The sequence below is a fragment of the Rosa chinensis genome, chromosome 5 (genome assembly GCF_002994745.2).
Source record: "Rosa chinensis cultivar Old Blush chromosome 5, RchiOBHm-V2, whole genome shotgun sequence".
Taxonomy (NCBI): domain Eukaryota; kingdom Viridiplantae; phylum Streptophyta; class Magnoliopsida; order Rosales; family Rosaceae; genus Rosa; species Rosa chinensis.
The window spans coordinates 56964994-56988329 of record NC_037092.1 but is presented as its reverse complement, the minus strand read 5'-3'; the positions used below and the strand labels follow the sequence as shown (position 1 = coordinate 56988329).

The window sequence follows — 23336 nt, the reverse complement described above, 5'->3', positions numbered from 1 at the left end:
ACTAATTTATCTTCTCTTCTTATTTTCAGAATGTCGAATGAACCTAGACTCGACTTTCCCATGCTTGACTCAACAGGCTCGGATTACCACAGTTGGGTAACCGATGTTGAGAACCATCTCACTTCAAAGGGAATATTACCCATAATCCAGGCACCTAACCCGGATCTTATGTTCAACCGAACATCTACAAAACATGCTCAAGCAGTTATCTTGATGCGACGCCATATGGACAAGGCACTCAGATTGGAGTATATGTCGATCAAGGATGCAAGAGAGCTATGGGTAGCGCTAGAAGAGCGCTTTGGCAATGACCAAGATTCCCTCCTCCCTGACTTGAAGGTTCAATGGAACAATCTACGCTTTGCTGACTTCAAGTCTGTTGCTGAATATAATTCAGAGGCTCTTCGCTTACAATCCATGTTGAGATTCTGTGGACAACCTGTCACAGAGCAAGAGCTAATTGAGAAAACTCTCTCCACCTTCCCCGTTTCAGCCATTGTGGTATCAAAGCAATACCGTACTGAAGTCAATGCTGGACGGATCACGAGGTTCCATCAGCTTATTAATATTATATCTGTAGCTGAGAAACATGATAACATACTCGTGAGGAATTATAATTCAAGGCCCATTGGAACTAAGAGCGTTCATGAGGCGAATTATAATGCACCCAAAGGAGGGCGCAAGGAGCGGTACCCTAAGAATGGGGGACATGAGGGACGTATAGGCCCATATAACCGCCCTAACCAGGAAGGAAACCGCAAGTTTGGTGCGGATACACGTGGTGGTAATGCCACACGTGGGAGAGGGGGTCGTGGTATCCCTAGCTGTAATGGTGGCTCAATGGGTCGTGGTGGTGGCACCAACCCTCCTAGGGAACGCCCGCAACGTGTACAACGTGCACCTCAATTAAAGGGAGGCAACCGCAATGATGAGTGTCATCGATGTGGATCAAGTGAGCATTGGTTCAAGCAATGCAAGGCAAGCGAGGAACTAGCTGCAAGCTACAGGGCATATAGGGACCTGAGAGAGCAAGAAGTGTACCTTGCAGAAGAAGAAGAAGATGGTGGAGATGTCAATCTCACCATAGAGGACTTCAAAGCTGAAGTGCACATGGATGCAATAGACTTTGATTAGATTAGTCCTTTTATTTTTCCAAGAACTTTTGTAATGGCAATTTGCCTTAGTCAATAAATGACAATTGTATTAACTCTTTCTTATGTGGCAGATCCAATAAAATGTGATGTCTAGGAAAGTCATTGAGATTCTTGGTACTTAAGAGAGTCTCGCTCCACCAACATCTCTCTCTACTTTCCTGGTCATATTTGATTGGAGTTACCAAACGGATAGAGTGACTACAATGTGTCTTACTTTGATTTTATTTTGGATTAGACTTTGGAAACTTTGATGTGATCATTGGCTATTAATAAAGTGTCAATTCTTTTACTTAATGTCTTGGACATACCTTAATTCGAACTTTATAGAGCCAATGGTTTTCATGTGGAAACACATTATGAGAATGGACAAAGTTCCTTTGCATCATCTCTAATGACTACGGACATAAACGAGTATTAGAGAAACTTATGTGTCGCTCTAGTGGGTTGTATGCAACCACTATTTGAGTTATTGAATCCAACTATGTCATGAGAGACGACTTATGGGATTTTTGGCACATATAGGCTTTGACATGATGATCCGTGTATTAAAGACTTACACGGACATCCACTTTCAGAACGAAGAAAAGTAAGAACCAAGAATTGGTTCGAGGAGCTGCACATGTGCCTCATGGCGCCATGATTGTGCAAAGACAGGCCATACATGGCCAGTGCCGCCTACCCCCTGCGGCAAATACATGGCATTGACGCCATAAACTCCTCTCTCTACTTCTCAAGTCTATTGTGACACTATGGCTTCACCAAAACCTTTATTGGTTGATTATAAAGCCCATGTTTCGTTCTGTAAAGCCTGTTATTTAGGATTGAGACCATCCTATGCAAAGGAGATTGAGGAAATAATTCCATTCTCACAAAGAATCTAAGGGAATTCTATGGATTTGATCAATCAACTTGCGGACCATATAGATGTTTTATGGTGTTGGTTGATACGCAAACACGCTGGTCACGTGTTGTGCCATTATCCACTCGTAATGCTGCTTATACTACACTCCTAGCACATAACATATGGCTACGGGCTCACTACCCAGATCATCCCATTCAGTCAATTTGACTTGATAATGCTAGAGAGTTTACATCGACAGTTTTCGATGACTATTGCATATCATTGGGTATTGATATCAAGTATTATATCCCCATGTACACACCCAATTGGTCTCGCGGAAAAGCCACCATTAAACTACTACGATGGTAGCCCGGACATTGGTAATGCGCACCAATATTTCCGCTTGGGTTATGCAATAACGCATGCAGCTATGCTAATTCGTCTATGACTCATAGCAGCCACTCAACTTTTATTTGCGTTACAGCAAGTGACTGGGTTCGAGTTTAATATCTCGTATTTATGCATATTTGAGTGTGCGGTTCATGTGCCAATTGCGTCGCCACAGCGCATCAACATGAGTCATTGCAACGAATGCATATATATATTTGTTGGACATGAGTCTCCAACTATAAGTCCGCTATGTAGAACCCTTGACAGGCGATCTCTATTTCGCTGGATTTGCGAATTGTCACTTTGATGAGACAGTCTTCCCGTCGTTAGGGGAGATTAGAACGTCAATGTTCAACAGGAACGACAGGAATTGTCGTGGTCTGTCCCCACTATGTCTCATCTTGATCCCCTAAAAGTGACGAGATCACATATACCTGCTGCAAACATGCCTGCAAGGATTGATGTCCCCACAAGAGGACATGGTGCCACCCAGAGAAGATGGGTATTGCACCACTACCATGGATGGTAGTATGGTGACGCCACAAAGGTGGCATAATGGCGTCATAGGCCATGGGTTCCACTAGAGAGAATATGAGACCCATAGGTTCGATGAATTCTCGCCCTAAGAAGAGAGCGAGTTTGGCACAACTTGATCCATTGATCATTGATACTCATAATCCGTCTCATGAGAATATTTTGGATTGTGGTTATGTCCAAGAGACATCGTTGGGGGACGCCTCAATGTTAGAACCAATTCCTGAAAATATAGAGATCTCTACGAACTACACTAGTGTACATGAGGACGTGGAATTATTGAGACCAATGACATCGAACCTTACTCCGTTGAAGAATGTCAACGTAGAGAAAATTGGCCTAAATGGAAAGATGCGATCCAGGTTGAATTGGATTCACTAACGAAGAGGAAGGATTTCGTGCCTGAGATGCCAACACCTCCTAACATAAAACCTATTGACATTAATAGGTCTTCGTTAGATAGCGTGATGAGAAAAACAGATGGTAATCTCACCTTATGGCGCAAGGTTTCTCACAACGCCCTGGAATCGACTACGAGAAGACATATTCTCTCGTAATGGATGTCATTGCACTCCACTACCTTATCAGTTTGGTAGTTTCCAAATAACTGAACATGCAGCTTACGAATGTGGTCACTACGTATCTTTATGGGGATCTAGATACGGAATACAATGAAGGTTCTTGTGGACTTCATTTACCCAAGTCAAGTGGCTCTAGACCACGGAGCGCATTTGCAACGAGATTGAAATGCTCACTAAAATGACTACTTGATTGGGAAGGGATATGATGAACTATGCCCACGCGTTTCCATGACAAGTTCCGGATTTGCAATTGTCGCGGTTTATGTTGATAAACATAATTGGAACCCTTGGGAGTTAAGGGAAACCGCTGAACACCTGAAATCCGAGTTTGAGAGGAATGACCTAGGGAGAACACGGTTTTGTCTAGATTCAGAACTTGTATACCGTGTCAATAGATGCTTAGGCATTTTGATAAAGTCAAAAATGCACTCCCATGGTCGTCCGTAGTCTCGGCCCTAAAAGGGATCCGTTTCGTCCCAGGGATGATGACGAAGACGTGTTAATAGCAGAAGTGCTTACTTATGTACAATAGGCGCATTATTGTACTTAGCACAATACAAGACCGGACACCTCAATTATTATGAACTTGTTGGCTAGACATAGCCCCGCGCCAACGCAACGCCATTAGATTGGTATAAAGACAATCTTTCGATATTTGAGAGGTACGATTGATATGGGCTTGTTCTATCCCTACAGAAAAAGAGATGACGGAAGTGTGGGATCGGACCCACAAGGCAAAATGCCACCTTCCGTGCTCCTCCTCCCCTCCATCGAAATGACAACAAGCATTTCTAAATATTGAAATGAACCAAATCCGATCAGAGGATAATGTAGCGGACTTATTTACTAAGTCGTTACCAAAATCCACTTTCGAGAAACATGTGAAGAGCATCGGATTGAGAAAGTTATCCGAACTCCCATGATTGTAGCAATCAGGGGGAGATATTGACATCAGGGGGGCATGATGTCTACATGTTCGATCTCGAAGAGTGAAGGACGTGTTGTGCTCTTTTTGTCCTTCGACCAGAGTTATTTTTGTCCCACAGGGTTTTTGTTACCTGGCAAGGTTTTTAACGAGGCAACAATCAAAGCGTCATCACCCAGTTTGAGCGGCACAAGGGGGAGTGTTGAAGGATATCGACATAATGTGTGCCTCTACAAACTAGGGTTTAGAGTTGTAATAGGAATGTGTTTTAGGTATTCAATTGTAATCGGATTCTATTACCTTTTGGGTACCTTGTAACTCCCTATTTAAAGGGCTCCTATTATCAATGATAACAACAATTCTATTCTCCTACAACACTTTTAGTATTTAATCATGTAAGAAACACACTATTTACATGATCAAGCTAAAAATTGACCCTAAGTGGGTATGCATTGTCACTAATTTATGAAGAAATTAAGGAATTAATTTACTAATGATTACGATTGATCATATTAGAGAGTATAAAGGCATATGTGATTAAATCAAAAGTTCGGAGACACAGACTATTTTAGGCATAAAGTTCAAGGAGGTAAGATAAATTTACCCATTTAAAATAATTTTACATAAGCGTCTCGGCCACGTGGTGTTGTGTCAGAGCATGACAACTCATGAGTAGAGGTCAAGCAAAGTTTCAGGTTTGTTAAGAGACAAGATGAATGGATAAGGTAATGAAATCAGAAACAATGTTCAAAACCAGGGAGTCTGAAGAATTCCACGAATATGATCAATAAAACTTGTTTCATTTTATATAGTAATATGGGTGGGGCTCTAGTGAGTATCATTAAAATGAAGACTTCATGAGAATTATCTAATCAATAGTGCGAGATTCACTTTTCGATCATATTTCGGCAAATCAATCCTCAAATGCTTAGATATTAATGAATAAATCATTTTTGAAAATTTGTAACCGAATTGAAAATCGTTGAGGCATTTATGATCGTGATTTATCATTTATGAACATGAAATGTGTAGGTTTGACATATTGGGTTCATCCATTGATTAGATTTAGTTCGATATCTTAACGATTAGCAATTTGGAAGAAAAATTCAGAAGTAGTCTACTCATACATACATAAACATCTAACAGTCGATCTGTTGAAATGCAATCGAAATGTGGGTCCCACAACCATCAATTAGAAAGTCGTCATGAAGTCCTCATGCAATTCTCATGTCTGATTTGGCTAAATTATTAATCAAGAAGTGGATGAACCGCTCGTTAGGTGGTACAACCAAGATTAAGGATACTTCAAGCTCCAAGTTGAAGACTCAAATTTCTACTATGGGAAGAAAACCGGCAAAATCAACTAAAAGAAATGTATAAGATTTCATAGGAAAAAAAAGTTGTTTTTCTTTTTTGTATAATACATTGCAAGACTGAAGGTCTTTATTTTTTTTCTAATTTTTTGCTAGACTGAAAGTCATTAAAGATGTACATATGTATGTTCATCGTCATCATCCCATGTGCATAATTGACAAAGTTACCGATGAACTCATCAGTTCTAACAAAGTAAGAAATGAATGACCGAGGGGTACTCAATCATAGTGAAGACTTTGGTGGCCATTATCATTTATTTTACATGACAACTAGCTAGAAGGCCTACGATCACTGTGTAACTATGGCAAGTAACTAGTAAGGGCGATTCAGCATGGGACTCCAAGCAGAATTTGGAAGGTCTATGCATTCCTACTTTTCCTTGCTGTAGGAACAAAGTAGGAGCAAATGCTAGGAGATCACGCAAGCAATCTTACTTTCTCAACTGCTAGGTCCTCAAATGTTAGTCATCAAATGAAGGCGACCATCTAAATATCTTGTTGAAGATATATAAGATTTGGAATCGGTCGGGATATAAATCAAACTCGTGAAGCTTGTAGTTTCCGTGGTGAAAAGCACTGGTGCTGATGTACTTGAGACCAGTTTCTAAAATAAAATAAAAACTAAAAGAATAAAAACTTGAGACCAAGAATTCGAATTTTCTCTTCTTTCGACTCAATTGTGAACTAGGTTTAATATTAAAATAGAATTATTTAGCAGTACTCAATATGTAATTACTATAATACAGTGGCGGAAGGACGTGGAAGGCTATATGGGCTGAAGCCTAGACGAGATTTTGGGCTAAAAACCTTTAGGTATATATATATCTCTACCTTTCAGCCCATACCAGCCTAAAGAAAAAAAAAATTATCCATCAAAGTCGTGTGTATTCCCAGTCTCCCACAGAGGCTCACAGAGTCACACTACTCAGACACTCAGAAGGTCAGATTTGTGCATTTCGATGAAACAACTCCCCTAAGTGGCTAAGTCTCTCTTCGAAAGTGAAATGCCTCAAGCAATCCACACCCAAATTCCCTTCTTGTGGAAAATCTCACCCCTTGTTGTCCAGTAGCCTCAGTCTGTGGTGCAGACCAAGGAATCTCCAAAGCAACAATCTTTCTTTCGATTTCTCGTAAACAAGGTATGAAGCTCTGTCGATCTCCCCTGTTTTGAATTTTTGATACATCTCTGTTCTTCTTCCTGCTCTGTTTTTCCCAATGGGGTTTTCTCAAAGAAATCTCAGATCTCCTCTCGCCGATTCTATTTGCTAATTGCTACTAGTGGCAGAGAGAGAGAGAGAGAGAGAGATTCCATGTTAGCTGAGGATCTTGATCATGGTCAGTGCCATGCAAGCAATCTTGCTTTCTCAACTGCTAGGTCCTCGAATGTTGGTCATCAAATGAAGGCAACCATCAAAATATTTTACTTGTTGAAGATATATAAGATTTGGAATGAGTCGGGATATAAAATCAAACTTTTGAAGCTTGTAGTTTCCGTGGTAAAAAGCCCTTGTGTGCTTATATACATTGAGACCGGTTTCTTCAAAAAAAAAAAAAAAAAGCGAGACCAGAGTTTGAATTTTCTCTCCTTCTCGACCCAGTTGTGAATTAGTTTACGAGAAAAATTCAGTTACCGTCCCCAAACTATGCTGCCAAGGCCAATTTGATACCCGAACTCTCAAAAGTATCAATGTGATACCCAAACACATATTTTGACATCAAGGTGATACTTCTGTCAAAAATTTCTAACGGGGCCATCTGTTTGCTGACGTGGCAAGCACGTGGGCCCAAAAAAAAGTAAAATGATTAATTTTCCCTTTTTAATTCATTTTTTTCTTTTCATTTCTTTTTCTTCTTTCTCTTCTTCTTCTTCTTCTGGGATTTTCCTCTAGCCAAACCGCCGCAACTTCCGCTGCAAGCTCCGCCACCACATTTCCTTACTTACCTGACAACGTCATCAGCCACTAGCCACCCACCCCAATTTAATGATTTTAATCATACAATAGTACAATACAAGCAATACAATTCGATAGCTCGATCAATCTAATCACGGTGAAATTGCTAAGCAACGGCAGCACCCAACCAACGAACTGGTCAACCAAGCTCCCAAGCATAACATGGTTCTGTCTTCCATTTGAAGTTATAGGAATTGAACAAACCACAGCACAAAGAGCACCATATGCCACCGCAGCCTCTTGCCTCACCCCATAACCTTTGCAATTCAATTTCCAGACAAACAACATAAACAAAATAATTTCGGCTAGATTACATACATGATTTTTGCATGACTCAAATCGAAAGCAAAGTCATTTTAAAATCTGATCCCTAAATATAAATTGAGGCATAGTATGAAGCTACATACTTCCAATTTCAACACAGTAACTCACCAAGAGTTTCAGAGAGAGGCTTTAACCTTGAAGAATCAGAAATTGAACCAGAAAATAACCAAGAGTTTCTGCTTTGCTGCTTGAGGTTCTTCGATTGAAAACCCAGAAAGTAATGGAGATGTTCATGAGAGAGATTGATTGAAAACCCAGAAAGTAAAAGCCCAGACAGATCGATTAGAACATTGCTTCGTCGTCTCCGATCTTGTCTCTGCCGCCTTCTCTGAGCCTCCCGGCGGCTGGTCCTCCCTCCACAAGCTAGCCGTTTTGCTTCTCTTCAATGTGAACACACCCAATCACAAACCTAATAACCATACATCAACCATCCTTAATATCAAACACCCAGAATTTACCACCAAAAAAAAAAATCTAATCTTTACCCAAGCCGTCGATGAAAGCACGGCCACCGCCACCATCAAGGCCGCTCGACCACTTCCGCCACAGCGACTCCGATGCCACCTCCGCCAGCAGCAGCTCATAACCCTCGACGTCATCGTTTAATCTGAGTGACGACACTCCCCTCTGCCCCTGGTTCACAATTCGCCATTGGGGAGCAGTTGCGAGTGGGAAAACAACGGCGTCGTTTTGGGGATGGTGATCCTTGTCATCTTCGAAATAGACGGCTGCGGCGGCATCATCGTCGTCGATGTTGGTGTCCGGTTCGGCTGGTCGTGGAGGAGTACCAATAGGTACTATGGATATGGAGGCATGGTGGATAGTGAAGAAATCAAGGATGAAGTTGGTGAGAGAGAGGAGACGGGTGTCGAGAGAAGGAGAGAGAGTGAGAGACTGATAGCCTCCAAAGCCATAAAAACCTAGAAACCCGAAAACCAGAACCAAGTGGGGGGGGGGGGGGGGGAGATAGAGCTCTGTGCTTCGTTTTTTTTTTTTTTTTTTTTTTTTTAAATTAGTTAGTAGTAAAAGACTATTCTGCTTTTGATAAAAATATCACATATGACCCCACATGCTTGCCACGTCAGCAAACAAACGGCCCCGTTAGGAATTTTTTACGGAAGTATCACCTTGATGTCAAAATACGTGTTTGGGTATCACATTGGTACTTTTGAGAGTTCGGGTATCAAATTGGCCTTGGCAGCATAGTTTGGGAACAATGACTGATTTTTTCTCTTAGTTTTAATATTAAAGTATAATCCTTTACTAATGTAATTACTACAATAGCTAGAACTCTTTTTTTTTTTCAATAAAATAGCTAGAACTTTTTTCGAATATTGAGGATGAATCTCTCCACCAATTCACCAAACACTGTACCCTCGAATTTAGTGTACAGTAGATATGAGAGAAGATAAACCTTCATCACACAAAACTGGCGCTACAACTCGTACCAAGGCTCGCAGAGTTGAACTATAGCTGCTAGAACTTGAGATTTCCTCATTATCATAGCTTTAACTAAACAACATGGTAACTCCTTCCCAATAAAGACTAATCTCAATTTGTTATAAATCATGAAAGAACATCAAGTTACCAAACAATCTAATCTAATCATTTTGGACCCTATATATATAATTGGCATGGACGTGCGCGCATAACGTGCGTGAACTGCCTTGTGGGTGTGACGAATTTCTGAATCCATAATCATTTCCTCCAAAAGCTCATGCAAAGAGACCCTCTCATCTCTATGTAATCAAATCCCATCTCAAATCGTAAAGGCCTTTTCTTTCTTTTTTTCTTTTAGATCTTTCATGTCAGTTTCATCCCCTAAGAATAACATAACCGCTCTTTGCCACCTTCAGAGCTAAACGTACCCTTCTAACGTCTATGCAGAGAAACCACCTATTTCTACTAGTGAAACTCCCATCAATTAATTTGAGCATTAAATTTTGTTCTGAGCACAAGTTTGATGACTAACCCAAGTCTCTTTAAATTCCTACGCTTATAATGCAATCTATGCCATATCTCTGTGATCCTTAACAGTTATTATTCTTCTTATATATTCTGCTCTCAACTCTGAAACATTGTCACAAGGAACACCACACGCTCCCTCATTTATTATCTTCACCACTTTCACTCCCCCTCCAATTCCAGAAACCAATCAAAACTTCAAAACTACTTGTGCAAACATCACCTTCATGGATCAGCTTTCTGGGTTTCATGTACTTCTTAGTTTTTGATTGTTTGAAACCACTACTTTTGAGACATGGAGTTGGGTGTTTTTAGTGCTTCTGTTGCTGCTGGTGCTGGTTTAGTACTACTGGTTTTGTTGGGTGGTTTTCAGTTGGGTTTCTCACAAAGTGAAGCATATGCAAGGAGTTATATCAGCTGGGATGATTTGAAGGTGGATGAGCAGATGGTCACTGGTTTGAACTCTGGAAATGAAGAGCAAAACGGGACACGCGTCATTGTGGTGGACAAGAATGGAGAAGGAAACTCAATGACAGTTCAAGCAGCAGTTGACATGGTTCCACACCATAACACCCAAAGAGTCAAAATTTACATTCTTCCAGGAATTTATAGGTCAGTCTATCTAAGGAAATAAAACTTTACCCTTCTTTTCTTTTTCATATAAACATGGTTTGTGTGAGAAAAAAAAAAATTGTTTCCATCTTTTCAACAGAAGCAAAAGAATATCCGGGTTTTGCAGAATTTGACAGTTTCTGTGTTCATAGAGGAGAGGAGTTAAAACGCATATAATCTTAGTGGGGTGTCTGTGTCTCCTTTATACCTGTTTGCCAAAAATATAAATAAATAAAACGCTACCTATGTATTTGTTAATGTGCTTTCTTGTAGTACGAAATTTTAGTCTCACCGTTGTTTTGGTTATATTTTTTGCAGAGAGAAGGTGCTTATACCAATTACCAAGCCATACATATCATTTATAGGGGACCAGAATCGAACTTCTAAGACTGTAATTACTTGGAACAGTAAGGCATCTGATAAGGACAGCAATGGCTTTGAACTAGGAACGTACAGAACAGCAACTGTAGCCATAGAGGCTGATTACTTTTGTGCAACAGGGATCACTTTCGAGGTAATGACTGACACCCGAATCTGAATATAACACAATGAGATTCGAATGATTTAAAACCGAGTTTGTGGAAAGTTACAGCATTCAGTAATTGATTGCTTTACAATTTCAAGTGGTGATTGCAGAACAGTGCGGTTGCAGTGCCTGGAGGATATGGAATGCAAGGAGTGGCTCTTAGAGTTGCTGGGGATAAGGCCATGTTCTATAGAGTAAGGGTTTTGGGAGCACAAGATACATTATTGGATGAGAATGGATCGCACTACTTCTACGAATCCCACATTCAAGGAAGTGTGGACTTCATATTTGGAAAATCAAGGTCACTCTACCAGGTACAATTCTCACTGCCTAGCATTTCCATATGTAACTTGCTCTTTAATTAGTTTCTTATGATTTTGATGTTGTTTGAATTGGTTTCTTACAACCAGGACTGTGTTATCCAATCAACTGCTAAGACCTACGGAGCAATTGCAGCTCATCATAGAGACTCACCAAATGAAGATACAGGGTTCTCTTTCGTGAACTGCAAAATCATCGGAACTGGAGATATCTACTTGGGAAGAGCTTGGGGAGCTTATTCAAGAGTCATATATTCCTTTTGTCATATTGACAATATAATAACTCCTCTGGGATGGAGTGACTGGAACATGCCACCAAGGCAGAGGTATCCTTCAAGCTTGAACATTAGGCATCTTGAATTATCTCCAAGCAGAGCACTCAAATCACATTATTGCTCCCTCTAATAGCGCAGAAGCTTTTGTGGGAGTTCTAATAACATCGCCTTGCTTCTAATTGCTTGTACTATTTCCAAGCAGCTAATGAAAACAGGTTTTGCTTTTACAGGACTGTGGAATTCGGAGAATACCAATGCAGAGGCAAAGGAGCAGATAGAAGAGGCAGGGTACCATGGTTGAAATCTTTTAGTCCTGACGAGATAACCCCTTTTCTGGATACCAAATTCATATATGGAGAGCAATGGCTTAGACTATAGTTTTGTAACTTTTTTCATAATTCTTTTTTCTTTTGTATCTTCCATTCTTTTATCCACCTCAGTGCCAATAGGGTAGATAAGCGACTTAATCTCAAGCAGCATCCAACAGGGAAATTTGTGTACTTATTTTTTCAATATTTAATTTGATTTCCTCATCTTTTATCCCTCAAGTATGAAAGACCGCATGACCATTAATATGCGTGGGATCCGTTCAAACTTGAACGAGGGTTTAAATTTCATCGAGATTATTGAAATTTTCGTAACTTGATCTTATCAATATTCAAGATATCTTCAAAACTAGATATACATTTGAAATTTACATTTTTTTCAGAATTTGATGCACACGAGTACAAAAGGGAAAGTATTCACCACTATAATTTCCAGAACTGAATTCTCAGGTTTAAGTTGTACACAACATGGAGCCAAGAAAATAATTATTTAACATTACAAGAGTCTTCTAAATCATCTTTGATACAAGTTACAAGCAGTGATTAACAACAGCACTAAGGTGGAAGAACCGACTCATTCAGAAGGCACACGGTGAGCAAAGCATAAGAACCTGTACTTGGGATGGAAACAGCTGAAATCAGCTGCTAATCCATCGACCCTCCCCCATCTTCTCCAACCCAACAAGATTCTAATCTAAGGACCTGAATTCTGAGCTTCTAATTCTAAGTATCAGAATTCTAACAAGTCACTGAAAACCAGAACAAAACAATTATAGAACTCTACTTCCATTACTGTACATGCCTGAAGGCCACCAGCTCCAATTGCAGTGAGCTTCCCCCAACATCTGTGTAACTATTTACATAAATCCAAGTGAGACACTTTGAATATTAGCCAACAACAATAACTCATCAACTATCTACGGCAGAGTTGGACATATTATGATGTCACTGCCATGATTTCTACAGCTCTAGGACTCTTCCCTGGAGTTTCAAACACCTCCATGCCTTCTTGCCCCTCATCAACACCATTGTGGTCATCTTTGTCATCATCGTCATCATTACCTTGGACATGTACATCACCAGAACTGTCATTGCCATCAACACCTTCAGTACCAATGTCCTTTATTGATGGTGACTTCTTATCATTGACCAAGTCCATTTTTTCAGGAAAATGATCAGAACTGGGAGATGCGCCTAGTTCATCTTTTTCATGTCTAGAACTAGAAGGAAGTTCAGAACATGACAAAGTATTACCATCACAATCAACATCCTCAACATCCTTGGCAATGTTGGATGACACAAAGGGCCTAGTGCAAGAGCTAATTGTTGAAGATATGGCTGAGAGGACATCAGGCTTCGCCTCAATATCAACCCACTGGTCCCCCAACCAATCTCTAGATATTCTTAGATCCTTTTTGTCCATGTTCAAGAGTAAGCTTTCCCCTAATAGCACCACAGTAATTATTATATAGCCCAAAGGAAAAAAAAAAGAGGAATATAACAGAAAGATTAACATAAAAAAGTAAAACTATATTCAATTCTACTAAGCATACCCGGAAAGTAAACTTGAAAATTATCATCACAGCTGCCAAATCCAGTTATAATCCCTTCCCACCAGCCATCGCTCCACCATGCATCAATTGCAGCTCCAACCTCAAGAGGAAGGTCCATTTGCACCTCAGGGGGGGCTGGCCGTATCATTGGACGGCCTAGATGCCGCATGCCAATCTTATCAGGCTTAGCCAGTCTAAAAGCAGGGATCCATTCCTACAAGTTAACAGAGTCAAGCCACAAAATAAACTTCACAAACCATAGGAAATCAAGATAACACAGAACAATTACTCAATAAAATACAGGACTTTAAGATCGAAATTTGCTGAATCACTCTCAATAGCTGTGAAACTGCCAAAGATGAGTTGAGATATAATTGCTATACGTATGTGAATGAGAGCTAATTAAAAAAGAATCTTGAATGGAAGTATTGTGTACCTAACTTACTCAAAATCCTGGTTACTTGTACTACTCATGATTACATGACTTGCAGTTAAAAGTACAGGTCACCCAAAGAAACAAAAAAAAGAGCATAAATCAGTGGTAAGAATACCTCAAGATTGCCACATCCTTCCTCATCTAGCAAATCATTGTATTGGACTCTAATCTGCTTTCGAGATGTCTGCAAGACTGTACACCTAAACCAGCAGCCCCGAATGCCACTATCTTGGCATAGCAATTCTATCTTTTCATCAACCTTAAACAGTGGGGTATACCAAGAAAGTAACCTCCTGTCCAGAAAACCAAAGTTTGAGTTTTGATTAGTTGGAACCCTCTGGCATGGCCTTCCATTTCTAGTCCTCTTAGTTCCCAGCTTTACATAGTCACTTGGGCCCAACTTATCTTCTTTTCCAATCAGACTACCACTTATACACTCTGAATTTGGTAAAAAGTTGGGACTCAAATAAGAGAGAATCGGCTGAACAAAATAGCCATGCATCTTACTCAAATCAAATGGCTTCACCCTTTTACTTTTAAACTGCCTGTAGCAAAGATGTACTTTGGCCAATAAAGCCTGAGGAAACACAAGTACGCACTTTTCATAATGTTCACGAGTTAAAACTGTTGCAGGACCATCAACACACTCTGCACTAATGACCTGCACATATGGCGTGATGAAAACTTCCTTTGGGTGAGGATTTTGCAGAGGAATTACCCCCTTAACTTCCTGATTACGGTGAAACCACCTCACTTTGACCTTTTTTTGACCCCTTTTGTCTTCATACATATCTTCCATATAAGCAACATACCGATTTTCTCCCTTTGCCATGACGAATACAAAGGACTTAATCTGGATTGCAAGGGGAAGAGAAAACAATCAGAGTAATTACAATGACAGTAAAAATCTGAATAGCATGCTGATTACACCATTATAGAATGTAGGCATTAGTAGTTACACGAAAAGGTAATAACCTGGAGGCGGTCTTTAAACTAAATCCGTTGAGTTCATGCAACAATATATCAACTCTGATAAGATGTACTTTCCTAGGGTATCAAGCATATCAGATATCCAATGCACTATGGGCATCAAGAGGCAGTTAGTGTGTCGCATATGCGACCACGAGGTATGCTTAAGTATATATCAAAAGCAACTACTGTGCAACTTAATCTTCTAAACTGGAAATGAAGACTTGATTTAGCCAATGTAATGTCTTTGAAGTAACCATTTAGGAAATATAATGATTAAGTTCAAATTTAGGGTCGGGATCATAGGAAAAAGCTTTCACACATAACTTCACTCTCTATTTAGCTCTTGGGTTTAATTACATCTAACAGTCTTAAATAAGAGTTGAAGTGACAACCAGTAAACTACAAATGATTTGGCAATGACAACACAATGAACTTAATTAGTTTTAATTAAATTATATTTAAGAGAAAACATCCAAAGAAAACATCTTCTTTATTCTGTAGGGCCTTTCTTTCCTTTTGCACCTGCAATCCCTCTGCTATAGAAGAAAATTTGAATGGCATGCAGGAGAGAAGAAAAAAGCAAACAAACATAACATAACATAACCTAAGGATTAACATGAAAGGAACAGAAGCAATAGTAATAAACCATGGTGGATTATTAATAATGATACGCGACTCCTCCCAATAGTAATATAACCCTAGGCCTATGCAAAAAAATGCCAAACAGCCAGAGATAGTCCCAATCTTAATTAAAGAACCCAACAGTGATCCATGAAAATGCGACATGAATAGATGGGTTTAATGCCATTGAATTCTCCAATCTGCCATGTAAAAAATCAAAATCAACACAAATTTGTGCCTAAATGTAGATGCTGGAGCATCCCTCACCTGAATTCCTTGGGAGGCATGCTGATATCTCATGGAGGGTCTTGTAGTCAGACCAGTTCATTAGTAATCTGCCATGGCTAATTTGTACACCCACAATCTAATCTTTCCTGTTATGTTCATGATCATAAATGTCACACTCCCCATTTCACTTGCACTCCTCCTTTACATCAAATTCCAAAACTACCCCTTCTCCCTTTGTCACTTATCCCACTCTCTCTCTGCTTTCTATCAACAAATTAGACCAAGATATGGAAACCGAATCCATTTCTGGCAAACTAGTACTCTCAGCTTTATCCTCGAATCTTATTTTCTCTTTATGAAATGTCTTTCTCATTAGCAAATTACCTAAAATTGTTTCTTCAGAAACTATTCCCAGTTACTATACCTGCTTCTTTCTCCCATGCAGACACTTCTACTGCCCGACAATAAAGTTTGTACTGTAAGTTGCTGACCCAAAATAAAGATTTATTGTTCATCACATTGACTTTTATTCAGCTTACTCTTTCTTCTTAATCTAGGGTATACATGCAGTGAAGTAAATATGCTTCCAATTTTGAGTCAAATGATGTTACTAGCGTAAATATTTGAAAATCTGAAATCTATTAACCTACAGATAAGTACAGAAAGTCAGTGGGAGGACTTTTTTGTTAAAAAAAAAGGTGGCAAAAATAAGTACAAGGTACAGGCCATTTAAAAGGTCCACGTGCGAAAACGTTTTCCGCATGTTCTGCTTCCTCAAATGACTTTTTAGCCCAAAACAAAAATCCGTCATTATTCTCCAAATCATAACCCAATGGTGAAGAAGTTTAGCTCAAGACTTGGAATCAATGGATCACAGAGTAATTATCAGTCGAGCAAATCCGATACGCAATGGGAGGACTAGTGGGACTACAACAATAACAAGCAGCGATGGCAGAACTGCCGTCAAGCGCAAGCCAAAGGTTGGTGAAGGCTTCAAGATGTCAAGAAAGACCTTCCTCTAGCTACGAGTGGACAAAGATAAGTACCACAACTTTCTATAAATGTTATAATTGATGATCATCTTGAATTTCTAGATTAATCCGCTGATTTAATTCGCGTCTGTACAAAACATGACTTGCATGCTTTTCATCTCATGAATCATTAATATCTAACTATTCTTCTGTTTCATGAATGATGATGAATGTCTTTGATTTCTGTTTGGTTTGCAGATCCTCATTTGATTTGGGGAAGAAAAGTAATAGAGAAGATTAGATATGACAGAGGTGAGAACATATAAGAAAAAAAAAAAACTAAAAAGGACTGCAACTAGTCAAATGAGCAATCACTACCCTATTTTTTCGATTGAGAAAACTTTCATGTTAATCAAATTTCATTTATGGCAGAGGGGTTCCAGATGTCAGTCTAAAGAATATGGAGGACTTACACAAGAAAAATAAGGAAGAATAATAGCTGTCCGTTTATTTATAAAAACTACCTTAATTGAAGTAAATGAATGTTATTGCCAGGTTCCTGGAAAATCATAAGCATTTCTTACATAACTTTCTTTTTAAAATTTGAAATTTTGAAACAGCAAGGAGAATTACACCATGCACAGCTCTACTGCATGCACATAAAAGTGAAACACCTCAGAAATGGATTAACTTTAATTACTAAATGCTTACCTCTATTTTAATCCCATTCCTACAGAATGCAGGAAAATGCTTGAGCTGTTTACCACATGTCCATGAAACACCTGACCAAACAATGTCTGGACTGTTCATCTTGAAGTTCTTTGCAAGATGACCCTGACAATATGTTTCAGCGTGACTCTCTCAGACAAAATTTGAAAAACATACTCAAGAAAATAAGCAACTTAAAGGATAGCAACAGAAAAATACCGAGTCTTTGGAAACTTGGATCTGGGGACCACTAATTGCATTAGTTGGATATTCGGGAGTACCTAAAGCTTGTGGTGAATCATGTTGAAGTGACTCTGTTATCAAATACATATTGAGATAACAACATTTAGTAACACATAATTGGCAGATCCACATTGAGTAAGCTACTGCAAATGAATATTGGTTTCTTATCAAGTAACTTTGCACGGACACTCAGAAGTGGTAAATGATATCCTATTTCAATTATCAGTTACCAAAATTATTATCAATTCATACTAGGCTGTAAAGTCAAAATCTTTCTCTTACACGATCGATCATGGTTCTAACATCTCCAAAGCAATTTCAGAAATACCTTGACAACAGTACATGCATACATATAAGGAACTTAAAATTACATAGAGGGCAACACATACCAAGCATATCTCCATGTAAATGCTGCTTGGACAGCATAGATGTAAGCCAATCCACGACCTCCCTTCTCGACCTCCATTTGTAGTTAGAATTAGCGGAGTTTTCCTTCCCGTGCACTTGCAAAAACTCCTCGGCAACAACATAGAACATGTGCCTAACACTCCTCTCCGTACCTATAACTGCAAGTATGGATTCTCCACCAGAATCCTTCAAGAAATAATGAACCACACGGTTGCCCCTCTCCTGTGAAACAAAGTGTTCTTTCCATTCTACGAAACAGTGCCCATTTCCAGACATTCTGGCCTAATGAAACACAACACACCTACTTGAATCTCTAATTACAAAGCCAAAAATGCCCCAAATGCTACAACTATAAACTATCTTACCCCATGAATAAGAAAATGGGTCTATGATAAAACAGACCACAACACCAGAAAGCTTAAGACTTGAAGACCTAGAGAGCCCTAGGAAGATCAAAGGTCCAAACTTTACAGCTAAAAAAATGCTCAGAAACCACACCCAACAGTTTCAATTATCTACAAACTCAGCAGCCCAGCATAAACAACACAATTTTGATGAAAACTAACTCTACCCTGAAATTTTCTGCTGCAGATGGAAAGACTTGAGCCACAAAGATCTGTGCTTTTGACGATCCAAAGCAGATCAGAACCCCCTATACTCAAACACAACTCAGCCTCAGCTTCAAAGAGGAACAACCCATTGCCTTGACTAGAGTCATCGTAACAAGAAATTGAAAGGGCGTCTCAGTTTGGGCCAGAACAAAAAGCTAAAGGTTTCGAAAAGGTCAAAGCTTTACAGAGAAGAGAGTAAGCGGTGTTGGTGGTGGAGGGTTTCAAGAGAAGGGTGAGAAGACAAAGGCTTGTGCTTGTTTTGGTGGGTGCAAGGAAGAGTAGAGAAAGAGAGGGAGTTGAGGTGGAGATGATGAAGGGAGAGGAGAGAAAAGAAGAGTTGTTGAAAAGGCCATGGACATGAAAACTGTGAGAGTTGCAGAGGAGCTTTGGAAATGTGTATGTGCAGCTATTGAATTGAAACCAGTTCAACAACAAAAAGGTGAACTATTTGTTGAATTTGTTCATTTACTGTTAACAAGAAAAAGTCAAAAAGGTATAGATTGGACCTCCAAGTATGATAAAATTTACTTCTTCCTACATCTGAGGGTGTGGGTTGGTGAGATTAGACAGGGTGTGGTTGCTAGAGTTTCACTAGTTTGGTATGTTAGGCAGAGTTTGGTGGTTTTTTTTTTTTTTTCTGTAAATATAAACTAATAAAATTCTAAAGTGAAAAAAATAAAAATAAAAACCTAAATAAGTTTAATAGGAGCCAAAATTAAATCACTTTTATGACATTCAAAACTCATAATAGCAATCGTTAATTGACTGAAATTTTATAAAAAGATGGTTCTAATTGTACATCCAAATTTGATATTTAGATCTCCATCTTTTTTGAATTGTTAATAAACTTTTGTCAACTCATATGAAAAGCTATATAAGGACAAAGAGAGAAAAAGAAAAAAAAACAGATACTCTTCTTACCTCCACAACAAATCTCGCAAATTTTTCTTTTTACTTTCAAAATATCTTCTCTCTCCAATCTCTCATGCTTGTGTTTCAGTGGTCTCGAGGGGAGTCTGGTCCAGCTGAACACAGGTTGTATCAGTCTAATACAATCGCTATCGATCTCTCTTATCTACAAAACAGACGAAGGTCAGAGGGAAGACCGGGTGTGCAGGCCTTCAACGCTTCGAGCCTTCGATACCTAAGTCAGTATCAAGTAAGATAATGATAATGGAAAGTGATAGTAAACAGTTATCTCTTTAGGTTGTTAGAGATGAACTTAATGTAGCAGATTTGTGGGAGCTTGGTCCAGTTTCTTTCGGTGTGGGACCCTCGGGGTCCCGATATCACCCGAGGGGTATCGGAACCCTCGGCTGGAAGCTTATCTCGCTGGTGTATTGGTGATATGAGTCTTGCGCTTCCGATACTTGTGTTTAGAATGTATGTGCATACCAACAAGTCCCCCAAGTCCCTGGTCAAGAGTTATCTTGGGTGGGGAGTTTGTCGCTGGTAAAAGTATCGGAAGTTCAAGGCGAGTTTATGCCACGTGGCTTCTGTACAGCCATTACCCCCAGTCCCCCAAGTCACTACTTAAGAGGAGTCTTGGCTGGGGTAAGTTAGTAGTGTTGGCATTCGACGTTGTGTCGCTATCTCGAATTGGTGGTGGGGTTGCATGCGTCTTTTAGCGCATAGGCTATGCCCCGGTGACAAGTGTGGTGAGGTTATTTGTTTTCGTGTGCGGGAAGACCGGTGTACTGGGATCCATAACGTGTAATAATGGCAGAGTGGTGAGTAGCCGAGGTGACGGCGCATGACTTCTGTAACGCTCAGGGATGTCGGACACGTGGTGAGATCTGAGGTCGTCGTCCTTGCATGTCCAACGGTCCCGGTGTTCTCGAGGTCCTTATATAAGGACAGAGGAGGGATGTGGAGATGGTAACTGTTCATGTGTTCGTGTTGGAGCTTGAGATAAGGACTGGGTGAGATTGGGGCCGTGGTTATGTGGAGAGCTCTTAATTGGTCGTGAAGTGGTCGTCATTGTCTCTGTGCTTCGATCGGAGGAGTGAACAAGTACGCCATCTCTTGACCTTTCTGGGTTTATCTGAGGGTATTGGTGTGCGCGGGCCTTGTGAGGGGTCGTACTCAGGGAAAGTGATTTACCAGTGGTTTCTGGGTTGGGGGGGGTGGACTTTTGGGTCTGGCGGAGCCTCCGTTGGTTGCTCCGGATAGGGTTTGAAGATTTGAAATGTAGACCCCGTGGAATTCCGAATATCACTTTTTGACCAGATAATTTTTCATGACCTTTTTTTGGCCAAAGACTTTTGGAAATAGTTTGGGCTTAGGCCTTGGGCCCAAGAATAGCATAAGGTTAGAGTCCAAAATTTACTCTAGACACCCAACAAACGGGTATGCTAGTAAACCTAGCCCAATAAGTTAGTCGACCTTTGACCCGTACATCTCCCTTGATCCAATATGGTCCTTGTAGCTCATAATGACATCTTTGCATAATTTTGAAATATACTTGTGCGTGCGTTTACGATTTCTCGTTTTACCTTATTCCTTACCCGTTGGTTAAATTCCTACTCGCCTTAACCGATGCTTACTCGTAGGGCTGTCAATGGGTCGTGTCGGGTTGGGTTCGTGTCGGGTCAAGGCATTTGTCGTGTTGCAAGATACAAACTCAAACCCAACCCATTTAATAATCGTGTCAGAAATCTAAACCCAAACCCAACCTATTTATTAAACGGGTTACCCGTTTCCAACCCGCTTAACCCATTTAACAAGTAGATCGTGTCGTGTTAGACAAAATGACCCATTTAAGGGTTAACAATGTGACCCATTTAACTAAAAAAATGCATAAATTGATTAAATTCATTAAAAACTCCACAAGACGAAGAATATAAATAATTATATATATATATTCATAAATATTTAAATTCAATAATTATAAAGCAAAATATTTCAAATTGTCTAATCCTATGATCAAATTCTCCCAATGTCCAAAATTTCAAGAAGTATAACATAATCGGGTTATACGGGTTCACTTCGTGTTGGCGGGTTGACCAGTGGCCGACCCATTTATTAAATGGGTCATGGCGGGTTGACCCACGGCTGACCCGCTTTTTAATCGTGCGGGTTCAATCCGCTTTATTTCGTGCGGGTTTCGAGTCGTGTTATCGGGTCGTGTCGGAATTGACAGCTTTACTTACTCGTCAACCATCTCATCGACTTTCAAAAGCATAATTTATTTACTCCTTATATTTTTCAAACTCAAACAAAATTCCGACTAAATTTACCCTGCCATTTTTCTATCTACATACAAGTTTGGTAAGGCCCAATTCTTATTTAGTCTTGCCAACATTTTAATTTTTGAGTTTTCTTTTATTTATTTGTTCAACTTTTATTTCCCCATCATATTAGTTTTTAGTTTTTTACACCCTATTTTTCCTATCACATGCCATAGCTGATCCAAACCCCTTTTTCCACCTATACGTTGAGCTTGCTTGTACTGATACAAAGCCCAAGTCTTTCCTCTCTTTGTTCTCGTCAAATTGGGCAGAGGGAAATAAAACCTCGAGCAGCAATTCTATTCCACGTTACCAACATGCAGATGGCAACTGTTCCATGAAAATCACTCCAGATATTGAAAAGGGAGAGTCCCAAACTAGAGACTGTCGTCCACCCTCCTCTTTTCGCCCTTTCTCTCTTTTCTAGGCACATCAGTGTGTTTGTATGCCTCGAAACTCCTAGTTAGAGACCTTCGATCAAAACACTTTCTTCATCAAAGTTGTTCGTCTACGTCTTCTTTATCTAGTATCCAAATTTCAGCTCCATCGGAGATATTTTGGGACCTGTACATCCCTCAAAGTGGAAGCTATTCGGAAGTGAGCCTATTCCGGATTTCTGCTTGAATTCCCTCTCTTGCTCTACCTGAATCGCTCACATCTTACTTGAGACTGATACAAACACTTGGTAAGATTCTGGAACCATCAAGTTCACCTTTCTTTCCTCGATTTTAGGCTCAATACATTCAAAATAACTCTTCCACATATTGAGAAGTTTATGTTTCACTCTGCATGTTTGAGATGAAGCGAATTTCTTGACCTACAACTGGGCTCGATCCAATCAGCTCCCTCAGCCCTCTTTCCTGTTGAAATCCTCAAGAGAAACTCACCTTTTTTTATTAGTCTTTGGTGAGTATCATCTTTTCCATAAAACTCTATATATTTTTGGTTGTTATTACGAATCCTTGAAGATTATGAACTTGTCACTGCTATTGTTGGTATCTTGCTGCCTTAATTTTGATTTCTCATTCATTCTAATGTCTAGGGATTCTGCTAGGTCATGGCTACACCTTGGGTATTAGAATCGTATTTGGTTCAAAGGTTATTTGTTGTTTGTAGCTGTCCAAATATCATGTTTCAATGCATTATGTCATCGAGCTACAACACCTGCCCATATAGTATTAGAAAGTAACTTGAGCTATAGATGATTAGGAGCATTAGACATGACTCTTAAGTGTGTTGGGTTAGCTTCGACTGGCC

At 39.7% G+C, this 23336-nt stretch overlaps 2 protein-coding genes across 2 annotated transcripts; one reads left to right on the top strand and one right to left on the bottom strand.

The window, feature by feature from the left end:
* Positions 1 to 10165: 10165 nt before the first annotated feature.
* LOC112202442 (pectinesterase QRT1) lies at positions 10166 to 12298 on the top strand. Its single transcript, XM_024343456.2, has 5 exons — positions 10166 to 10651; positions 10970 to 11165; positions 11288 to 11491; positions 11588 to 11823; positions 12003 to 12298. The coding sequence occupies exons 1-5, from the start codon at positions 10335 to 10337 to the stop codon at positions 12148 to 12150; spliced, it is 1101 nt and encodes a 366-aa protein (XP_024199224.1). The 5' UTR covers positions 10166 to 10334; the 3' UTR covers positions 12151 to 12298.
* Positions 12299 to 12502: 204 nt separating this feature from the next.
* On the bottom strand, positions 12503 to 19282 carry LOC112202675. Its single transcript, XM_024343675.2, has 6 exons — positions 18220 to 19282; positions 17807 to 17901; positions 17591 to 17713; positions 14203 to 14940; positions 13652 to 13865; positions 12503 to 13541 (listed from the first exon to the last, which is right to left on the bottom strand). Exons 1-6 carry the CDS (start codon positions 18512 to 18514, stop codon positions 13036 to 13038), a joined length of 1971 nt encoding a protein of 656 aa, XP_024199443.1. The 5' UTR covers positions 18515 to 19282; the 3' UTR covers positions 12503 to 13035.
* Positions 19283 to 23336: the final 4054 nt, after the last annotated feature.